Below are 24,322 nucleotides of genomic sequence, written 5' to 3'. Positions count from 1 at the left end.
GCATGAAAATGAGCTCAGTGCGCTCACACAGTCACTAATTACGTTTCAGGTGAGAGGGCAGTGATAAAGGGAAGTGATGCTCCAACAATTCCATCTACACCACAAATGCTCCTCTGACTTTGCAGTGCAGAGGGGAAGGGGAAGAACTCCTGAATGCTCATCTGGAACTGGTTTTAAACAAGTGTCTGAGTGGGGATTAATTAACTCAGTAATTTACCGATGTCTCAGAAACACTGTGGTGTTTTGATGCTCTCTGAAAGGGCTTAAGAATCACTTGCCAGACCAGAGCTGATGTAGCACAGACAGGACTGTAATCTGTAGGACGATTTTGGACAAAGTTTAAGGGCTCTGGTGCCTGAATTAACAGAGGATGAGCAGAAAGGTGGGGGCTGACTGTCCCCTGCATTTGATGCTCACTGAAGAGGCATGAAGGAGTGCAAACAGAAGGACCATCACAAACACCCTTTCCTTTCAATAGCTGTGGGTGCAGCCTGTTCCAGACAATAAATAACCAGAGGAAGATAAGCAGGGGACTTTTAATGCTCCCTCTATCCATTTGTTGCTTATGGACAATAGAAAGTGTCACTCAGCATGCACCAGGCAATCTTCAGTGATTGAGATATCTCCTCTCCCATCTGGATAAGCTTAGGTTATACATCAAATGTTGGTGATTATTCTTTGGACATTTTATCTCTTCTCCCTTGTGACCACAGGATGAGAACCAGCTTTCCTGCCCATTAAGCACACAGTCCCTATGTATTAATTTTCTAAAAAAAAAAAAAAAAGTAAAAAAAAAAGAAAATAAAGTTCACCAAGAAAAGTATCCTGAGTTCCCATGTAAACTGAAAAAAAGGCAAAGAGGCAGTATTTACTGTTGGGGACTTCAGTCCTCTATGAATAGTTAAATTCCAGTCATATAAAAGATGAGAACAGACAATCTGTACATACACAGTGAGCAGACACAAAGCCAAACACAGTCAGGCATAACAAAAACAGATGAAAGAAAAAGTGCTGAAAGAAAGGAACAACAAGCACTGCACCCCCAAGCAGCACACTGGGTGGCAGATGGGCAGAACTCTGGGCTGGTGAGAACACACTCCCCGTGATCCAGATGTGATCCCTGCCAGAAACTCGTGTGGGAAGGATTTTCCAGAGGGTTTCCCCTGGCTTTGGGGTAAGTGAGGACAGGGAAGGTGCCACAGATCCTTCCCTCACGCTTTGGCACTCCACAAAACTCTGCCTAACGGGAACTAATGACCACAGGAGTTTCAGAAATAATTTTCTGTTGATGTGGAGTAAATTCTCTACGCGAGAGCACTACACCCAATCACAAACTGTCCATCCACATCCAGATCCTCATAAATCAATGTTTGCTGAGGGAACGAGGAAGATACTGAGATTTACAGCAAGAGTAATGGGCAATTTCCCAGAGCAGGTTGGCTGCTGGGCACCCCCTCCGTGCTTCCCTCCTCCCAGCGCCCGTGCAGGGAACACGAAGGTCCAGTAAAGACATCAATGAGCAGAAATGATGAATAATTGCCTCCCTGAGCACTCAGATCTCCAAGCAGCCCTCTCTAAAGCTTTGAGGTGCTGAGGGCATGAACAATTTTGCTGTTCTTCTATCCCAAATGCAATTTGCATCATTAAGGTTTCTTTTTCCTTATAGACTCTGCTGGGCATTTTCACACTAGCGTTTCGCCCTGAATAAGAGAAGGTCTTCAGTTAATTCCTTGTGAAACAATTTACCTCAAATATAACCCACAACCATCATTTGGCTCCATCAGGCTTCAACCCATTCTAGAAGGGGGCAGTTTGTTTTTACAAAGTAATTCTGCAACACCAAGCACAGAGCTGCTACCTGCTGCTTAATGAGGATCAGTATTACATCATCCTGCATGGAGGTACCTGAATTTAAGCACTTGGGCTTGAAAGGCTTTGGCCATCCTCACTGAATCAATACTGCTCTGCTTTCAGGAGTCATTAGTTTCTATTCTCAAACCACTTAAATCAGTGCAGGTTTCAGGCAGGTTTCCATGGTGGAGAGGCAGAAGATGATCTGCATGAGGACTCCACAAACAGCTTGGAGCACCCAGCTACAAATGGTGCATGTCACAGATACACAGAGGAAAACACTGACAAGTGAAACCCTATCAAAGTAATTACACCTGTCAAAGTTAAAATGCTTCAGGAAATTAGACAGATATAGCATTTCAGTGGTCAAGGGTCAGAAAATCTGGGTTTTTTAACTCCTAAGGCACATTTTAAAAAAAAATTATAACACAATTTTAAAGAAAATTAAACATTTTAACACTCAAAAATCAAAATATTTTGATCCACATTAAATTATTTTCTCCCTTCCCAACTACCTCCAGAAATTTAAAAACTGGAAGCTTTTCTGTGCTTCAAAACCTTGAAAACCTTTGTTAAATGGAATGTCCTGAGCAGCTGCAACAGTTTCCCATCTGAAAACAATATTGCCTCTGTTGATAAGAACTAGAGGGTTTCTCAAGTATTTATACCTTCCTGTATGAAAAATAATGAAGTTGCTGCCGTTGTATCTACACTGGCATACAGTAAATAGATAAATAGCTTGTCAAATGGCAGACTCATCAAAGGGAAACAAGAGAGTTCTGAACCCTTGTGATGGTTTATAACAGATTAAGTAACGACATGCAAATTCCGTCCCGCAGCCCACAGCCAGACCACTTGATCACAGAGGAAGGATTCTGCTGATTTCAGGCTTGGTCTTGATTGCAAACCTCAGCAATGCCAACCCAGACTTTGCAGCTGTGAACTCCGTGTACAGACCCCCCACTCTTGGGGCAAAGGCCAAGCGCGTTCGCACAAATTTCCAAAAATTTAGTAAAGCAGGTGGAGGTCACGGAGGATTTAACAAGACCAGACACTCTGTGGGGAGCTGATTTCTAACACAAACTGCTTTTCCAGTAAGCACAATCATGAGCTGCCAGTAATTGGAGCTGTACTTTGTGTAACACTCCCTGGTGACATCTCAATTACCCAGAGGAGGGACCAGGAAACCAGCAATAGCCCAAATTCTCCCTAAATGCTCCACCACACAGTTTTTCACTGCAACAACACATTCCACCCCCCACACACTGAATTAGAAAAAAAAAATAAAATAAATAAAAGCAGAGATAGCAGCTGATACCTGTGATGATGCCATTTTTCTCTACAGGTTCTTGCCAGCTGACTTTGAGTGAGGTGTCCAGAATCTCAGTGAAACTCAGGTGTCCCACAGCTCCTGGCTCTGGCAAATCAGAAAAGGCAAGCAGTTAATAGGTGAACCCCACTTAACTGGGACCAGATTCACATGGCAGGGTTAGGGATGGAGAAATATGTCCCTGAGCCAGGGAAAGGGAGGCTGGAAACCCCAGTGAGAGGAGAATGCAAGGTGGGAAGAAACACTCTGGCTATCATCATGTCAATTATTTCACCCAGTCATCATCCCAAGTGTGTGGAGATCTAACAGAATTGCTGCTTTCCCTCAAGGATACCTGTGAGGTGTTTACCTGTCCTGTTTTGTAACACCACCAGCAATCTCCTCACCTGGAAAGAGCCTTTTCCCTATGCAAGGTCACAGCAAGGACAGAGTCACGATCCACTGCTTGGATAAATTCCCTCAAAACAACTCTAAAAATGTCCAGCATAATGGCAACTGTCTTCTGTAAAATGAATACAAGTGTGTGAAACTTTTTAAAGGGTTTTTATGATGTAGCTCAAGAGCTCTTAAAAATTTCAGCTCCCCAGTGTGCAATGAAAGAGCATAAAATAGAATGACTGTCAAGAATATGCCATCCTCCCTCAATTTTGATCTTCAAGAAAGACAACCTGACTGATTTTTGATCCAAATGCTGTTCTGTCCTCAATCGATGTACTGGAAAAAGGAGGTTTTTGTTCACTTTATATTCACTGTGCTTCTGTCACTGGATGCCTGCCCGAGTATCCTCCAGCTCCACTGACATCAGTTGGCAATTTCTTGTCTGCAATTTCATGTTTTGTTTCCTCTTCAATTTAGTCCAGCCTCTCATTCCCCTCCAGCTATGACAAAAAAAGCCCAAACCCTGCCAGTGGGTCAGCTACAACCCCATTTGCAATTCTGCAGTCCCATGGAGGTAAATTTCCAAATCCACTCTGCAATACCCAGTAGTCAAAGCACCACAGAAGAACTGCTGATCCCAGAGTGATCCCAGGAATGCCCAACAAGAGCATGGGGTTATCACTGGGACCATGGAGCTGCAGGCATGGAAACCACACACTCACAAAGCTTTGCTCCAATCAGCCCCTGCAGTTACAGCCCAATTTTAAAGACATCAGGAAACACAGGTGCAGGTCACTGCAGGCCAGGACATGACACTTCTGACTGGACATCAGGTTTTGTTTGACCTGCAGCTTGTTGGCAAACAGATCCCTGTTTTCCTAAAGGATTGCCTAACTTTGCTACCCAGACAGAAAATGATCACCTGCAAACACGAATGACAGGCCTTTCAAGCCCTTTTTTCCCACCACATAAATCCTGAAGCAACTCAGCTTCAAGGAGTTCTCTTCCAAGATTCATCACACCATCCTGCACAGAACTTCTCCATCACTGTGAAAACCCCAGGAAGCAATTCCACAGGATTAATAAATAAATAAATCAATCCTGCTCCTCTCTCCTGCTGAGGCTCCTTGCAGCATGTAGCTGGACACATCAAGAAATGTCTCAGGTTATCTAGGAAATACAAGTCTGGCTCTCTCCTGGTTTGTTTCCCGATGGAATTCTCTTGTGTTTTAAGTGGCACATGATCCCAAGGTTTCCCTGAGACAGCCTCAATGACCCAGGGACTCTGCCCCTGCTCCCACTTTGTGGTTTTAGGTTTAAGGTTCATTTCTGCAGCTTTTCCTTCAGCAGAAATATTAACAGTCTCTTTCCTCTTCCCAGCTGATTATTTTTTGTGACATCCAAGGAGTTTTGTATCTTTGGTTTCTTACCCTTCTGCACTCACTGAGATCAGCCATGGGGTTCTACTGTGCTGACAGATGAACACATTTACATATCATCACTGGCTAAAGCTTTCTTTTCCTTAGGAAAATGGGCAGAAAAGCTGATGATGCACAGAGGAACCTAATGCACATTTCTCATTCCACCACACCTTTTGGTTTCATCCCAGACACACAAGTTGGAGTTCAGATTAGTGACTCACACAGATTTCTGGTCCTTAAATTCCAACCTCTGGCAACCTGTTCTAGTACACAGAGGAGAGTAACCACACCAGGAAAAATCCATGGGAAAGTAATTTTCTCCAGGTTCCTTCAAAATTATCTCGTGAAAAATTGGATTAGCACTTTGAGCCTCACTCCTGTGAATGTTAATGATGATCGGTTTTTTCTTTACGGGAACACTGACTAACCCAAAAGATCCCTTTTAAGGCAGAGCAGTATTTCTAAAAACAATATCTTAATGGATGAATTAGATACCTTTTATTCTGGTTTAAACCTGCAAATGTGCAGCAGTGTTTATGATGCTCCCAAAGCACCGGCCAGAGCCAAGATCACTGTGGACACAGTCGGCTGTGAGGGCCACTGCAATTTATCTGCATCAGACACACACTGCACTTGTTAGGCCCAAATATGTCTTGAGAAAACAACTTCAAGGGGCCACAGAGACCAAACCTTTTTCTGATGCAGGAAATAATTTATATGCTAAACCATCCAGTTCATTTTATTTCATCCTGCCTCCAGTTTTTCAGGATGCAATATACTGCCTTGATGTGATCCTGCTTCTTTCACACAAACACTTGCAATATAATATAGATACAGAGATTTTCAATTTGTTGAGTAACAGCAGGAAACAATCATAAATTAATTGTTGACCTCCAGAGGAAGTTCCAGCGCTCAGGTCCTAAGAAGATCAATTCATATTTATTTGGGTGCCTGAACATGGATTTAAGAGCACAAGGATTCACAGACATAATGCATTGTGTGTTAGCTGAACCAGACTACAAAGCTCTTAGCTAATCATCAACATAAAAAAATTCATCCAGGTTTAGTCCATAATAAAAACAAAAAAAATCAACTATTTGCCACAGGCTGAAAGAACACCCATGGAAAACTGGCTGAGGTCTTTATGAGAAGAGACTGCAGAGTGGCTGTGAACCCCAGGTGAAATTTTAAGCAGAGAGATTTAAGAATTTGGGTACTCACTGTCTTCCAGGGTGCGCAGGAGCTGGGGAGGGCTGCGAGGGCCGTCCCCTGGGGTGGTGAAGCACAGCACTGAGGTGTAGTAGGGGGTGAATTTCTTCAGGTTGGTGATGCAGCCACTGTGAACACCGTGGAAATCCGGAGCGATGGTGACCACGGTCACACTCTCTGGAGCATCCACTGGCCACGCCAGGAGCTGGGAAATTTAAACATGGATGAGCTCTCATTAGAAGTTGTGTCTATTTGGAATCAAAGTGGGTTTGGCTGCCAAAACTATCTTAATCTGATTGCAAAGAACCAAGCAATGCTGTTAAACGATGTCAGCTCTGATGCTGAACAGATGGATGCAGCGCTGTGACACTGGAGGGATGTCTGTAACACTCACTGCTGATGGGGATACACCAGCATTGCAATTCTCCATGGCTGCTACTGAGCAATTCCAAAATTATGGCAAATCATTATTCAGATGACATGAGCCTTTAGTCTCATCAGCCTGGCCAGTCTCTGCTGCTGAAGCAAGCTGAAGGAAGAAAAGTACTTTCAGTGCTACTCTGTCATAAATCCTTCATCTTATTTTCTTTAAAGATCCCACAGTCTGGGGAGGTTATTGGGATCAGAAGGAGAGAGATGGGGACACAAACAGCCTCCTCCTCCTGCCACAGCTCCCCCAGCACCCCAGTGAGCAGCCCTGCCTCACAGGCTGGGAGCATTACAAGCTCAGTGGACTGGGGACATCCACACCGTGAATGATTCAAGCGGCTCTGGAACTACAGAAAGAATAGAAAATGCTTGTAAAGATGATTACTACAATTTTCAACACCTGAGTCCAAAAAGTTAGAATCCTGAAGACGTTTTCATGCATTTAAAATAGGGTTCTTGTCAGAGGAGCTCAGTCTTCCAGGTTTCATTCATCTCAGTGGATGTTCTGGGCAATCAATATCTCTGGGAGTGCAATACCTCATCTGTAGGTACCTAAATGAGGACTTAAAAAATTCATTTTTGGCAAATGACTTTGAAATTCTGGAACAATTTTTGAAATCGCCTTAAAGGCTTAAGGGTCTAAAACTTGAATGTGTTTATGAAATTTTTATTTTGTCCAAAAATCCTTATCATGTGGCTTACAGGAGAATGTTAAAATTCCAGGCCTGACTCAGCATCTGTGTAAATCAAGCTCCTTGTATTGATTTCAGGCTCATAAACACGAAAGATACCTGAAATTAATAAGCCATATTTGACACATTTAGCCAATGGCTAGAGTCTCTGATAACCAGAAAGCACAGTTAGGGGACTATTAGGAGTAATTTTGTTAGGAGTATTTCATATTTGAGAAGGTGCACTTTACAACTTATTGAAGTGCAAATAAATTTCAAAGAAAAGATAAAAACGTATAATGGCTGAAGAGGACAGTAAGTTTTATTTTCTTTTCTAAATCACCTCTGTGGATTGCAATTGGCATTTAGAACTTTGGAGGACTGAACTCTTGAGTGCATTTCATTGCATGTTCGTGAGGAAAACGTGTGCAGAAAATACAGGCGAACAATTTTGTCAGTTGAAGGAAAAAATGGGTTTAATCCTTAAGAAAGGCAAAATAAGTCATACACAAAGCTACTCTGTTGAAATAAGTGACAGAAATATCTCACACAGTCTTTGTACTGCAATTCCCAACCCCTGGGAGAAACAGGATGGTAAAGCTGTGGCAATCTACTGCAATCAAAGAAATCTGAATTTGGATAATTTCAGAAGTTGTCATTGGCCACTGACAGACACAAATGACAATTTTACTTCTTTTATAGCATTGTTGAAGAAATGAGAACATAAATGAGAGGTAGCTATGCAATGAGATCTTTAGGCTGAAACTCTGAATACAACAGAGAATAAAAATCCAAAATAAGACTTTTGCAAATGTGGGCTCACTGTGCTTGGATCTACACCATAAAATTACAGTGCACTGCAGTCCACTGAACCCCAAAAGTGCTTTTATTCTCCAGAGTCTGAACTGAAGCCAAGTGCTATTTCTATGATGGAGTTTCAGGGTATTGTGCTGTAGCTCTGTCAGTCCCTGAGCCTTGAGAGCTGATTCTATCCCTGCCAGAAGCAGACACACACATCTCCATGTATTTACATTTACTTCTTCAGCAGTGAGATTCTCAAACCACTGCTGGTCTACACTAGAAATACACTGCTTTGGGAAGAAATACCAAAATTCCCATGCATATCTGTCTGTCTTAGTTTCTCTGAGACATTCCTAGAGAAGGATCAAGTCTTCTGAAACATCTCAAATCCATGTACAATCCCTTAATTCACATCTTGTCTTTTGAATAAAACATCCTCCTCAAATCACTCCATGTCCCTTCACCCAACACTCACATCAACCTTGCTCCTCCCTGCTCATAATCCACACCTGTCTACTCTTTTCCTGCTCTGAGATTCTTCTTCTCTTTAGGGAAGTTTTTAAACCCTTCATTTATTATGCTGAATCACTGATGGAGGTTCTATTAAGTGAGAACAAACCTCCCCACCCAGTTCCTCAGCAAACCCTCCACTGGTCAGAGGTGTTGTCAAGCGCTCTCTGCTCTGTGCACTCCAACAGATATTGCCTGATTAATAAATTCTACATTCTCACATCTCCCAGATCAGCACAGTGGGAAAATTAAGGCAAATATTTAGTGTGATGCCTTGGTTCCCAGTGAAGTGAAGGGTGATTCTGCATTAGCATAAACAGAAAGCTCAAGGTTGGTTTTCAGTCCACAATGACATGTCTCCTGAGGTGACTTTCCAAACTGACATGGAATTGCTTTCTGGCTCTGGAAACTCTCCAGGAAAATGACAAAAGTATGAGGACTTCTAGGCCATGACACATTCCCTTTTCAGAACTTACACAGATTGCAAATATTAGAATCATGGAATGGTTTGAGTTGGAAGGGACTTGAAGATCATCCAGTTCCAACCTCTGCCATGAGGAGGGACACCTGCCACTATCCCAGGCTGCTCCAAGCCCTGTTAGGAGCAGCATCTGCTCACTTTCCTCTTTATTTTACCCATGTAAGATACTCCTAAAAGCACAGAGTTGCTTTGAAGATGCAGAGATCATAAGGTTAAAATTCTGGTTTACACCAGGACTGTTAGTGCAGACATTACTGGAAGTGTGTACTCACCTTGTATCCTTGGTTTATGCCGTTGATGAACTGCTGGGGTGGAGGGTTCCAGAGGAACTGGATGGTTGTGGAATTCACAGCTTCAACCTGCACGTTCTGAGGTGGAGCTGTGGGCACTGCTCCCAGGCAGCAGAGAGGGAACAAAACAGAGCAGAGAGAGAATGAGGGGAAAAAAGAGAAAAATGAACACAGAACCCGCTGAGTGTCACTCCAAGCCACAGAGTAATAACAACCTTGAGAGAGGGATGCACTTCCCCTGAAACAGCAGCGATTTGGGAAGCTGGGTAATTGGGTTAATTTCTCATCCTGTATTGGAGATTCCTTCAAGGGGAGGAGAAGAAATGGTTTCTGCAGCTTATTATCCTGCAGAGGAGTTTCTCAGAAAGACTTGAGGCAGGAGCCATGTAAGGATAGGTGAGCACAGCTTTTTCAGTCATCCATGAGTGCACAGAGAATGAAGAGGTTCTGAGAGAAATTTACTGAATCCTTTAATGCTGCTCAATTTCCCAGATCAGACAAGAAAACATGGAGTTTGCACAATTAAGGTTCTAATTGTGAATTATAATCTGGCAACAGCATCTGTTTATTATTTACTGCTGCTTAAAGAATTAGGACCAGTCATATCACATGCAGTAAAGATTTTTCTTGGGAATTGGGAGTTGTTCTCATTTTATCTTGATATGATATGCATTCATGTATATTGAATTGATTATATATATCCTGAGCCAATACATCCTCTAATCTACTAAAAGTTGCATAAACATTTTATGCCAAGGATTTAATTAGACACATGTTTTCTCAATACAAAAGAAAGCATGGAATATAACTGCATGCTGCCTTCAAACAACGAAAAACAGCACTTAAATATTTCACTGCTTAATAAAATGTCTCATTCCAAGCAATTTCTTCAACTTACTGCTTTAAGACATCATTTCTATCGTTCTCAGAGGGAAAAATATTAATAGACAGACCTATTTTTCTGAAATTATCAAGCTTATAGTAATTTTAGGAAGAAAACTGCTATCTGAGTACAAAAAAATGGACTAAGACACTTTAAATCCTATAAAATAAGCTTAATAATGCTTCAAAAATATCACTATTGACAGCCATGTGCATTTGTATTCTATGAAAGAGGAACTATCCACAAGTGGTTTTGAAGCCTGGAAGGCTTTGTTCCTTCTGCTTCCAAGGGAAAGTTTCTACCAAAGCCCAATGATCTGTGCTTCTAAGGAGCATCCACAATCCCCACTGAGAAATGGTGGCTTCCTCCACACTTTTCAAAAACAGGGCAGAAGCTTTTAAAGTTCCAAACTACTTTTCAGAAGATGAGTCTTTGTGTGGAGAAGAAATGAAGAAAAGAAGTTAAAAAATGCAAAATTGCCTCTTTTCCCACCAAAAGTTACTATTTGCTTGGAAGAGACGTGGAGGGGCATTATTCTTAACTAGTGCAGACACCACAGTAAGACAGGACAGTGCACACTCACCAGAGGATGTGCACAGCCCAGAAACATCAACACAGAAAAATGGAGAAATCCTCAAGGATGTCAGGTTTGAAATGACAAGAACATTCACTCCCATGCCCTCTGTCACTAAAATTCCCTGAAGATTCTGCCATGGCTCCACAATTTCAGTCTGCATTCTTTTTTTAACCTCGGTAGCTGCACATTAGTCAGAACTTTCTTGCCCTCATTTAAAACTTGATGTCACAATTTATGAACTATGCATAATTATTGAGTTCTGGAAGCAGAGTTTATCTGATAGTACCCTAAATTTTCATTAGAATCCAGGCCCTACTTCCTGCCATGTATCATAATTCCCTGTGTGCTTTTGGAAGGTTATACTATTATCTGAATGACCTGTAGACATCATAAAGTTTTTGTAGTTAAGAGATTCACCAAATCATCCTGAAATACAGTCATAAATATTAAAGTCACTCTGCAGTCATAATGAGTTGCTTTGGCTACAGTCCCCCACTAAATGCATTTTTTCTTATTCATGTTCTTGATGAAACTGTTTATCATGAGAGCCACAAGATATATTTGAATCTGCTTTTGTGTGCAATACCTCCTATAATTAATGGTTAACATGCATAAAATTTTTTTAAAGTCAAAATTCTTACTTTCCTGCATATTTAGATATTGTAACTGCCAGAGATTCGTTATTGCAGAAGAAAATTGTGTTACAGGTCCTCCTGTTAGTTTGTTACCAGAAATTCACTAGGATATCACTGATAGATTAATCTCCTCCTGTCAGGAAGGGTAAATCAGCTGAGCATCACCAAGCTCCAAGTTTTCATTTGTGGTCCTCACCTCACAGTCCTCAAAAAATGCTCAGGCAAACACTTGAGGACAGATTTACTACAGTTTCATAGTAAAAGTATCCATTCCACTAGAAATGTGGATTACCAAATGCATTAGTTATTTCTTTTTAAAAGGGAAAATATATTTTGTTCATTAGGAGACAATTTTCTGAAACAAGAATATATGATCATAGCAGAGAAAATACCTGCTGTAATACGAAAAATGGAAAAAATTATGAACAGAAAACATAAAACCTTCAGAATGTTGGAAATCATGATTTATATCACAATTCCTCCTTGGATATCTTTACTGAAAAATCAACATCTGCATCTCAATTAATGCATTTAAAAGATGGAAAGAACATGGCTCATCTGATATGCATAAGCTTAATTATACTGCAGAAGACATAATGTAATACATTTTTATATTTTTAATCAGTAAAATATTGGCATTATAATCTCAAATTTACTTCAAAGTGCCAGTATAAAATTCTCCTTTTATGTCCTGATATTAAAGACTTCCTTGGGTATCTGAGCAGTTCTGCATTTTAAAAAGAAAAGAAGTTTGAGGGAAGCTAAATCAGAAGTGACCTTCTGGTCACTTCAAAACTCAAATACTTTTCCAAGATCATGGAGAGTAACTTCATGAAGATGTGGCTGTCTTTTTTTTTCTAAATTAGAAAAAGAATTTTCTAATTTAGTGGTAAATATCTGTTCTCTTCCTACAAATTTGTTGTCAAGCTGTACAGAAGCTGCCAATGTCAAACAGGTGTTTCAAGAGTAATCCCCAAGTATTTACACTCCCAGCTTTTAAACCTGTACTTCATCATGTCTGCAAGTATTCCAAAGCCATCTCACACTGGAGATCCATCTGGGAGTCATCTCAGAGCTGCAGATCAAATTGGTCAGACACAACCAACTGTTACTTTCCTCCTGATAAAGTTCATGCGGTTGGAAATCTACGGAGAGCTCAGCCCCCGGGACTGCGGGTTAATGTACAGCATTCCAAGCAGAAAAGGTCATGGAAGCACTCTAGATAAAAACCATTAAAAGGGTTTCACTGACAAGATAATTGAGAGGAGACAAGGCACTGAGGTTAAGCATGTGTACATGGAATTATTCTGTCTCTGGCCATGTGCAAACAGCATGTAAATCCCACTGAGTTTCTGAACGCCGGACTCCTGCTTCTAAATATAGATCTTCAACACAGGCTTGGAAAAAAGGCTCCTCTGGAGCTCCTGACCTTCCAGGTGGCAGCTTGCCTGTCTCAGGCAGGCTTGTGGAACTCAGGCTTTCCTCCAGGTGAGGATTTGGTTGCTCCTCTATGCACCAGCTTGAGGTGCTGAGCTGTGCGTCCCCTGGGAGCGGTGGGATGTGCAGACCTGTAATTCCTCCTGGGAAACCTCTTCCCTCTGCTCCCTGCTGCTGTTCTGGGCATCTCTTAGTGCCTGAGGAAGAAGCTGCTTTGGACCTGGCTGAACAGACTCCTCTTGCTTTTATCCTTTCCACACCATCAAGATTCACTGAGATTATTCAGGAAGAGCTTTTGCTCAGACCTTCTTGGCCTGGCAAGGTGTCCATGCATGGTAAAGAAGGGAAATTAAAATAGCATTCAAGTACACATTGAGATCTGTGACCTCTGGGACATAATATCTTTGGCTTTTGAGATATGCATCAAGAGAAAGACATGGCACTAAAAGCATAAACAGAAATGGTTAATGCTAATGGAGAGGCTAATGGAAGCAATGTCTCTACTTGTAAACCTTGCCCTGCCTAAATCTAAGGCATGGTGGGAGTTTTTCAGAGAGAGAAGCTCAGAGATATTCACAGTGGTGAGATAAAAGGGACAGACCCAAAGTAAGGGGTGGAAGCTGCTGCTTTATCAAATCAGCCTGCAGAAAAAGCAAACATGACCAACAGCACAGAGCAGAGACAACAGTGCCACCACAGAAAGATGTTTATACCTTCACAGAGCTATTCTTACATGAAAAGGTATTGAGAAACTTCAGGTTTTCATATAGCAATGAGAAGTCCTGCAGGACACTGCTTAAATAAGTAAAATTGCCCTATGCAGAGGGCTGGCACAAATCCCTGTGAAAAGTAACATCAAAGCAAGGAACAGCTGGAGAAACTGATGAAGAAAGACCTATATATACAGAGCATCAAAGGATCAGGCTGAATATCACTCTGAAAAGACTTTCAAGATTTTAGAGACAGTCAACCTGTCTGACCCTCGTGCTGGGATGTTCAGTGCTCTGCCAGTAAGTCTTTCTGACATTTTATCTCACTGACATTATGCACCAGTTCCCTCCAAGTTCAGATCCCTCAGCACCTCGTGAGCTTGGCTGTGCTCTGGAAGTTGGTGATTTTTGAGGAGCTTGGAGCAGCTGATTAGTTTTCAGTGGCTAAAGCAATGCCAGAGGACTAATAAGGGATTAATAGACTAGCTGCTGGTATAAATCCACAGCTTATATGGCCAGTCAATACCTGCTATGACAAAGGTGCCAATATGCTGATGTGCTCCTGCCAATGGCTTGATCTGCTCCTGGGGTTCATTTCCTCCCAGGCTCTGGCTGCACACAACACTTGATTAGTATGAGGTGTTGCAGGTATTTTTCATCTGCAGACAGACAGGTTCTTGCCAGCACAGCTCACATCATTCAATGCATGTCAGAGCAGAGGCAGTGGTGGTGGGGTGGTAGCAGGAGAGGGGGATGGATGGGAGTGTGTGTCTTTGACATTTATCTCTGCTCGTATTAAAATCAGAATATGATTTACAAGGCAGTTTTACACATGGCTTTTTCTTACTCCTGCTGGTTTGGTTTAGGAAAACCATTCTGGAGCAAGAACAGCCACAAGATTTTCCTGTCTCTTCTCAACTACAATAAACATAAAGGAGCAGAGATTTGGACATTACGTATTGAGACTGGATATTAATCCAGTTTCAAATAGTATTTTATACCAACCGGTCTCCCTTTTCAGTTCTAAATGTAAAAAAGGCTGCAAACTCTTTTTCAAACAGAACATATGCCTTTGGTGATCCTAGCAAGGTTCATTAGGAGGTGGCAGCATCAATGAAGTAGTTATTAACAGCTATTAGCAAATACCAATATGAAATAAATCAGAAATACCCATTTTTTCTCCTATGTCTACCAAGCATTGAGGAATTACATGAAGCCAAAGAGGCCATTGCAGGTTGGCTTGCAGTCTGAACACTCCTGCTGATTAACATGAATGCAGGACTGACTACATCTAATTTATAACAGTGGATTTATACCCTTATAAATGACAACAGACAGCCAATCAATAAAGGATGATAATAACTGCACATAATATCAAGGGAAATTAGAGTCAATTACAGGGTTAAAGAAAAAAGAGTTTGAAGTCCAAACCTGGGCCTTAATAGATGGCAGGTTAAGGTGCTATGATAGCTTAAAATGTGCAAATAAACAAGGTAATGAATTACAAGCATAATCACAAAAGGGATTCAAATTCTGTGGGCAAACCAATTCTCTGCAGAGCTTGGGTCTTTAGTGGGATAGAAAACATTAATCCTGGCTGCAAGGAGAAGACTTCAAGAAAAACATTTCAAGGTCTGCTATAAATACTTCTAGAATGAGGTTGAGTGTGCCTAGGCTCCCCTAAACTATGAGACTTTACATGCCCTAAGACAGAACAGAGATAGCTCTTTCTCTATTTGTTGTGGTTAATTAGAGTTGCATATGAATAATCTTTTCTTAAAGATCTCTTTACACCTCAAACTGTATCTAATCATGTTATGACGTACTCCTAGTAACAATTAACAAACAACTACATCTTCTTCACTGATTGGAAATTAACTGATGCACTGTAAATCTGCAAGTTTTTACAACAGTGTAATTGCTTTATGACCAATGAAGTAGAGCCCATGCACTGTCCAGTGCTCAGCAACCAGCACAACCCTGCAATTATGGGAATATATGGAAGCCTTAAGGACCTGGCACTTAATTATCCTACAGATTTTTATACCAATCTAGAGGTGTAAACATGTCTTACACTGGTTGTAAAAAGTAATTACATATCCTTTTGTTGGTGTAATTTATACTCTTCTTAAAGCACTTAGAAAAGTGTGGAGGAGCCGTAGCATAAAAATCAGGGCTTTAAGGATCTTTTTATCTTCCCCTTTCCAAGTATCTGCACCATTCCTGAAATGCTTCAGAACCCTTTCTCCACAGGCTGTATCTCTCTCCTTATACTTTCCTTACAATTTATTCCATATTTTTAAAACAAGTTATTCTGTGATTATCAGAACCAATGCAGCTGGTTCACTCTGTCTCCAGTGTTTCCCACATTGCATATGCAGCATCCTGCATGCCTTGGCCATGATAAAACCAATTCCCTGCCATATTTTCTCTAACTCTCCTGGCAGGGTAACCTCAGCCCCTGCCTGTCACAGGTCCCATAAATCCATTCCCCAGGACCCCAGCTCTCATCAGCATTTCTATTTATTACTTCTGCTGCAGCTGACTCTGACCTGCAAGTGTGGCAACACGTCATCATGAGGGTCAACAAAACAGATAATTTTTGACTTCACTCCCAGCTTTTTCTACACCAGAGATAGAGCAGAGACTCGGCTTTGCTCAGGCATTTGAAATTTTCAGGTGCTTCCTGCTCCAAGCTGTCTATCAAATTTGACTGAAGTGACCATTGATTTCCCAGGTTCTAAGGTGGCACAGCCAGGCAGCCGTGCCCTAAGGAAGCTGTGGGATGCTAAAGGAGATGCTGGTGGGATTTGCTCACCTCCCTGCAGTGTGTACTCTGTCACAGGCCTGCTGAAGGCTCCCAGCCCAGCTCCGTTGTAAGATGCCACCTGGATTTCATACTGGGTCCAAATGATCAGGTCTTTCACCAAGCAGTAGTTGATTTCTGCACTGGTGATGTTCTTATACTGGTACTCTCCTGGGAGGCCAGCCAGGCGATACCTGCCATATGGGGAGAAAAATCAGCTGGTTAATTAGATGGTATCAATTAGAGAAAATATCCTGACTGGCGAAATAGCTTCCTTTGTGAAGAGGCAATATGCAAAGTTTTACAGCAGAATTTTACCAAGAATAATGAAAAATAATCAGGAGGAACATAGCAATTCCTGATAAGACCATATCATGTTTGACTGCTGTAGTATTTATAATCTGATCTCACTGAGATTACAGGCTCAGGGCTAAACAAAATGAGTATTTTATCCTGTTTTATGGTTGCAGAAAAATTACAGCTTTTTAAATGTGGCTTGTCTAGTAAAAGCTGTGATTTAGAACAAAAAATAGCCCAGATGTGATTTTTATCAGAGTGATGCTGTAAATCAGCCTGAAAAATGTTTGGTTTTTTTTTTTTTCCCCTCCACTTCTGAAATCTGAAGAGCTCAGAGGGCTGTGACCTCCTGGAATCCCAGCCACTGACACCCCTGGCTTCCACCAGAATTTACTTCACAGAATGATTAAAATAAGGATTGAATACAAGTGAGACTGAATGGTTGGGTAAGCACTGGAATTCCAGGAGAAAGGCTGTGTCAAACACAGGTGGGTGATCCTGAAACTCTTTCTGCTGAGACATGAGAAGCTGAAACACTAAATATATTTTCCCACATAAAAACTGTATTCCAGAAAACAGAGCCTCTTTGATGTGTCTCTTCAGGCCAACAAACTACAGAGAAGAATTAAATTATAGGAAACAAACAAACCTTGCAAATCTGAGAATGTGAATAATACTGTTTGTTTTCCTTCCTTTAGGAAAGCACTACAGTGGATGCTCACAATATGCTAATTCACAAAAAACCCAAAAAAACAGAGGCCAAATAAGGGACACAAGGCATTGCTCCATGAAAAAGACAAATATGGAAAGATTTGTATTTTTATTCACTGCACAACTTTTATACACTCTTACCCATCCTTTGCTTCACTGCAACCACCTGAAGTTTATTGACACAGAACAATTTCATTGACATCTTTCAGAGACATTTTAAACTCATCTAAGCAAAATTGGTGCAATGTTTATGACGAGACAACTTCATGTGTTCAGCCAGAGATTTTTGTTCTAAAGTCTTCCTATAATGAGATCAGTTCTTAATCACTGACAAGATCTCTATTTTCTTCTGCTCACCTGACCATCCTTTAGCACACTTAATATTTGTAATGCTACACTGGTGTGATTCCATTTACAAAATATAAATGGAAATGGAGAAATAGCAGCCCTCAGCTGCGTTTTGAGTCGTGCTCTCCCTTCCTCTCTCACCTCCTGTGCAGGGTGTGTGCTCCATGGCAAAGTCAGTTCTTAGTGCAGCAATGTTCTGTCTCCTGCCCAGCAGACAAGCTGTAAGTGCTCCTGTGATTTAATCTGTTATGCTGTTAGCATGCAGACCCCTGAATGCAATACTGGCAGTGAGAAAAAGGGCAGAGGAAGGAGGCCAGTTCACAAATGTCATGTCTTCATGATTTTTCTCACCATGGACTTTGATGGATACTCCACATGACTTGTGCAGTGCACCTTCACTTTTAAAGATCAGGTGTTCCATCAATTTAGCATCTTGCATGTATTGAGCTTTGGGTCTCTGGGATGGTTGGTGCTTTTCATTCTGCTGTACCCTGATTCTGCAGAAATCACTGCAGGAACACTGTTCTTCTGTGCATATTGCTGTGACCACACAGTTCAGCTTGGAAGAACAGCCTGGTTTATTACCTGGGACAGTTGTGCTTTTATGTGATAATCTTAAATTCCTGTTGAATAAATGGTTTCTCTGCTCTGCTGTCAAGACAAAGCAGGAAGACACCAAAAGTGTACACAGATTGAGCATAATGAATATGAGCATTATTAAAATGGAAAGAGATGTTACAGCAAGGTCAGAGATCAATTATGCAGATAAATACTGTGGAAAGTACCAAAGTTAAACCTTATTGGAAATGCTATATGGAGAAAACAGCACAGATTGCCAGAAGTTAGAGCCTATGGGATTGCTTTTTTAAAGGACTTCATGCTGAGTCTGGGAAAGACTTCCTGGGAATACCTAAGGAATTAATCTTACAACTAAGGAGACCAGTTTGAAAAGAATTGCATAAATGACATTTGCACCCTGTGCAAATGGGAACCCAGGACTCAGGGTCCTTCTGCAGGAAGAAGTTAAAGCACCTTTCCCCACTGATGGCTGAAAAAACATTTTAAACTGAGCCCAGCCCTAATACCTTGTACCAAAAGCACTTGCACAGGGGGCTCACCTCTGCCAAGGGGCTCTGTGCAGGTGACAGGGAGAGGAACACATTCAGCTCTGCCTGCAGACAGAGGGAACTTCCCAGAGCTATTTTGGGAGCTCACCAATACTCTTAACATGACAAAAGCCTTTCCATCCATGCCAGTGAAAGTAGGAGCACAGCATGAACAGGATGTTGGCATTTAAACTGCAGCATTTAGTTCTCTTTTACAGTTCTGGAGGACACTGTATTAAAAATGGCAGCAGCCTGCCCACAGGAGGCTGTAACCATCACTTGGAAATATTTCAGGGGCTGTGAGTTTCCCACAAAAACTGTAAATTAGATAATGTCTCACTCACTAGAGGTGTGGCCCTAGCTGGCTGCTAGCACTGCAGGGTGTGGAGGATGCCAAATGAGCAGCAATCTGTAGTGGAATTGGGTAGGAGTGAATACTGAGTCCCAAAAAATCACCTCAGGGAAATGCTCTGCAAAGTGTCCTGTGTGGCAACACCCTTTCCAGCACAATGAATCCTGTGTAAGCAGCCGGACTGGATGTGTGCAGGATTCCCAGTTACCTGCCTGAATGTGTTTCTCATCAATAAATACTGACAGGATCTTACTCAACTGGCTCATTTTGAAAACCAAACCAAGGTCTGCCACAAAGCATCTGACCTGTCATTCCCTCTCTCCATTTTGTTTGGCACAGAACTGAAGTTTATTGATTCTTCTGCTGCTCCTCCATAGGCAGGAGCCCTGTTGTGTCTTTGGTAAATTTAATTAACCTTTTGAGCAGGGAGCTGAGCTTGTAATAAGCAAATATACATCTGCATAGGCTGCACTGTACCAGCCTCCCACGTGAACACTTGCATTACTTGGTGCTTCACTTCTCTTTGAAAATAGAATAAAAGGATGTTGGGAGTCTCCTCTGGGAGCTGATCCTTCAGAGCAGCTGATGGAGCCCCCAGACTCTCTAGGACAGACAGGCCAGAATTTAAGTGGCTGCATCCTTGTGACCCCTTGAAGAGTTGTTTTCTCACATTTAACAAACCAGGGCAGCATTTGCAAACAGTAACTAATATCTTTAATTCAATTAGAGACAGCTTTTATTTCACTCTTAAGTCACACCATTTGTACTCCCTTGTGCACATCTGGACCTATCTCTGGACCTTCCAGGTTAAGAAAGGACTCACCTTAGGATGTAGCCATGCAGAACCCCGTTGTGTTCACTCTCAGGAGGAGGCTGCCACTGGACCATGATGGATTGATTGGTTCTCCCACTGGCCACGATGTTTTTAGGGGGGGCACTGGGGGGCTCCTCAGGTAGCATCAACCTAAGTACAAAAGAATGTGATGGACATAGGTGTTGAAAGAAATCATAAATAACAGTCTATTTCCTGTATCCCCTCCAAGTGAACCACTTTCTTTTATCACAGTCTGATGACTAGGAAGAAATACAATGCTGATCAAACTGCTGAAGACATGCATGAAATAGTTACAACAAATCAACATAATAGGAAATCAGTTAAGCAAGCAACAAGACAGACAGCTGAGGTAACCCTATTCTCTTGGAATCACCCAGGCTGCTACAACTCTTTAAAAAGATTACAAGCCTGAATGAGTAAGAGCTCAGGTCCAGTGTCTGTGACTCCTTCCAAATTGTTTCTTTCAGCTCTTTCAATATTTTTCATATCAAACTCTTACATTTTGAAAAAGCCATTTAGAGTTCAGCTGTTCTGCAATTCAAGCTAGCAGCAAGCTTTGGTTCATAGAAGAAGAGGGATGCATTTGAAACTGAATATGATGAAGCCATCCTTCTCTGTCACGTCTGGGTAAATTCCAGAAGTGACATTGCCATGACAGGGTGAGAGCTGTGCTCCTGCCCGGGCTAACTGCTGGGGCTTAGCACAAGAGCAAAATACAATTTTCAAGATTCTGCTCAACTGATACTCTGGAGTATGAGGACACCTCTCCAACGATGTGCTGATCTCCTGCATCCCCCAAACACCATCATCCCCAAGTCCTGCCAGCTGCAGAGCACTCTCCAGAGGCCTGGGAAATGGTAACCTCTTCATCTCCCAATCATTGCACAAAAGATTATTTTATTCTTTCATTCACAAGCAGCATTTTCTCCCTCCCCAGGTCGCTGTCCCTTTAGCACACAGATACTGACTGTCATTACCTGCTGGTCTCAGTGCTGTAGCGGCCCTTGCCCACCTGGTTGACTGCACACACCCTGAACTGGTAGGTTCTGGCTGGAGTGAGGCCACTGACAGTGACACCGGTCATCTTTGGGTCAAGGTTTGACAGGTGAACCTTCCAGGGAGAATCTGTTGGGAAAATTAGCATGGGAAAAAAGAAAGAAGATGAAAGTGCCTGTCAAAAGCCCTGCAGAAGTGAGAAAATGCCTCTGACTGCTCAGAGCTCTTTATGCTTGCTTCCCTCAGAGGAACTTTGGGAAGAAGTTTCTTTTCAGCAGAAGAAACCTTCCTGTCAGCCCACACGGTTATGCAGATTGCACATTTGTCTACTGGAAAGTGATGCTGCACATGTCATGGCATAATAAATAAAAACTATATTCATTAACATTTTAATAAAAGAGGAAACAAGCATGATAAAGACAGATGGGCTGTGTATTTCACAACCCATCTGTTTGGCAGGCCATCACACCACCACACCCATGAGTGGCTCTGGTGGAAGGATTCTAATGAAATTCACAGTCAGTTTGGAATATCTTCCTACCCAGCTTGCAAGCAGGTGTAGAAGCGTGACTCTCTCTGCCAAATCAGTCCTTTGCTGCAAGACCTGAGAAAGCTTCTGCTGCTGATTCTATGTGTCTGCAATTTTTTTTTTTCCCCCTAGTGACAGTACTCGGCATGGAATCTAATTGTCCTAGGAAGATTCCCTGGTAGAAGGAGCCCTGGCAGCACACTAAATCCCTCCCTGTCAGTTTGCATTCTTGCCATACCGAGCTCCTCTGATGCCCAACCTACATTTACAAGTTTTCAAAGAGGTCAGAAATGAAACATGTTGAAAATGAAATATTCTGATTTCTTCTCTCCATAGCCTGGTGTCACGTATTCTTCCTGAAGCCACGACTGAAATAGTCACGAGAGGTGACATTTGGTCTGTGTTGCAACAGTACAGCAATGGAATCAGCCAATTTGAAGATTTGTTCAGTTTTTAAATAATACCAGCTGTTTTCATGCTCCCTGCTCAAAATTACTAACACTTCTGGAAATTGCTGAGGAGCTTGCTGTAGATTTTGGCAACGTTATCTGTGCATGCTGCTCATCAGAAGTGCATCATGGTTCCTGGCAGGTCACCTCAACGTCTGCCTGAAAATGAAGATGAGATGTCCCAAACGTGGAAGGCTGCTAAACTTCACACCAAGACAGAAGCCACTCATTTTGTGCTTTTCTGGCAGATTCCTTAGCAAGTTTAGTCCTCTAGGGTGTGATGCCAGTTGGGCTATAAACACTGCATCTTCAAATTACTCCAAATGTATTTATTCCAGTAAGGGCCTTGCCAGAACGAAGCCTTTTTTAACAGGAAACCTGACACAGCAGAATACTGGGAATGCTGGAGAGGGACATTTGCACAGCAGTCAAGGTCTGTCCTTGCCAATTGTTGATTTACCAACAGCCACTTTGGCTGCAAGATCTCGATGCCAATTTATCTTAGCTGAACATTGGATTTCTTTTAGAGAGCCCTTAGAGGAAGCACACCTGTGCCATCTAGGAAAGCGTTGCTTAGGAGTTTTCTGCACCCTAGTTCCTTCTGAATTTTCACAGGCTTCCCTTGAGACTTCCCAAACAGCCTTGTTAAGGCCTGAGTGCACAGCAACAAATCAAGGGAAGCTGGAGGTAAGGTACTGCTGACCCGGTGCACTGCCTGAAGGAACTTCCTGAGGAAAATAGAAGAGCAGACACCAAGAGGGGAGTGAAATACCCCTGTATGAGCTACTTGGGCAGTGGTCCGTTTCCTAGAGCATTTCATTTGTTTACTGCCAGTGTAAACACCACCTGAGAGTGCTTAACCCAAGCAGCTCAATGTAGTGAGCAGTTTGATTCAACAACAGGCCCTATTAATCTCCTCAGCACCTTGGGGCTTTGCTCTGTTTATATGCTGCATCTGTAGAATACTTTATTAATTCTTTTTCCTCTCCTGGTGGAAGATAAAAGATCTGGCAGGAAGAGAGATTAAACTGGAAACTAATATAAACGAAGCCTATTCATCTCCTGGGCACTCTGATTCAGAGAGGAGGGCGGTTCGGGGACCATTTGCTCACTCCTGGAGCACTGGATACACTGAGTGTGCAGAGTATCTTTAAAATTTAAATGTCAAGTCTTTTTTTTTTTTGACAATCAACAAACAAAACACTCCAAAAAACCGGATCTCCCTCTTTAGACACACACAGCCAACCCCAGGATTGTGCAGAAGCTCTTTTCACTGTGAAGAAGAGCAATTCTGACATGGGAAACATGCCATAAAATTTTCAACACCACCTCTCCTGTCCTCCAGGGATAGCTGTCACTCACCTGTCCCAGGAAGCCTGGAGAAACTCCATGGTGACAAAAGACTTGCCAGGTCAAACTATTAAAAAAGCCTCTGTTAGACAAAACAGACTCTGCTAATCCTTCATTTAACTTAAGCTGCCCAGAACACACTCTGGGCTCTGCTGCTCTTTCCCCATAATTGCCACTGTCTGAACAACTTCCATGTTGAGCTGTCTGTTGTCTTACAAATAGTGGGCATTCTGAATTAACTCTGATTGCCTCTCCAAGTTAATTTATTGGAAATGAAGAATCTCACAGGCTGTTCTCTGGTGCACAATGTCATTTTGGGGTTTTAGAAATTACTTTTTTTTTTTTCTGTCATGAATTTCTGGATGTGCTTGTGATGTGTTCAATAACTCTGGCTATGTGCCAAGAGTTCCTCTCTTCCCCATTTCCCTGCTACCGTACAGTTCATGCATTAATTGCAATTTCCCCAAAAATCATTTCTAATTTGGTATTACTGATCAGATCTGCTGCAGAAAGCTGTTTTTTGCAGGTTTGGAACACATTTCCATCTCTCTCCTTCTCCAGGGGGTTTTGCATAGATGGCAGTGTAGGAATCTGCTGTACTGCTGGAATTCACTGAATTAATCTTTCAAACCTTTATAGCAATATGATATTGCACCATTTGTTGGTAGGACCTATCTATACAAGGTCTAGCAGTGGTCTCAAAAAAAGTATCTTTTAAAATGATCTAGATCTGAGTCATGATCATAATGACAATACAGTTTTATTTTGATTTTTGCAAAGATTTATCAGTGAGTTCAATATTTGCCATTTGACTATTCCCTACTAAATTCAGGATGACAATGCATAGGTTTTAAGTTTATAGTTAAGCATGTAAAGATGCTTTCCACAGGAACTTTTATTATCTCCTCACTGGCACAACGTGATGAATCT

General features: G+C 41.9%; 1 protein-coding gene across 2 annotated transcripts in view; it reads right to left on the bottom strand.

The window, feature by feature from the left end:
- The window catches only part of SDK1 (sidekick cell adhesion molecule 1), a 380,447-nt gene that overhangs the window by 97,180 nt on the left and 258,945 nt on the right, over positions 1–24,322 (bottom strand). For both annotated transcript variants that reach the window (XM_015643063.3, XM_015643064.3), the window contains exons 15-20: positions 21,046–21,193; positions 20,057–20,197; positions 16,432–16,613; positions 9,354–9,469; positions 6,202–6,394; positions 3,170–3,268 (exon numbers count right to left, since the gene is read on the bottom strand). In XM_015643063.3, coding sequence (XP_015498549.1) covers positions 3,170–3,268; positions 6,202–6,394; positions 9,354–9,469; positions 16,432–16,613; positions 20,057–20,197; positions 21,046–21,193 — 879 coding nt within the window. The remainder of the gene's footprint in view (positions 1–3,169; positions 3,269–6,201; positions 6,395–9,353; positions 9,470–16,431; positions 16,614–20,056; positions 20,198–21,045; positions 21,194–24,322) is intronic.

This window comes from Parus major, chromosome 14 (assembly GCF_001522545.3).
Source record: "Parus major isolate Abel chromosome 14, Parus_major1.1, whole genome shotgun sequence".
Classification (NCBI taxonomy): Eukaryota; Metazoa; Chordata; class Aves; order Passeriformes; family Paridae; genus Parus; species Parus major.
Note: the sequence above shows the minus strand (reverse complement) of the source record. Positions and strands in the feature narration are given on the sequence as shown.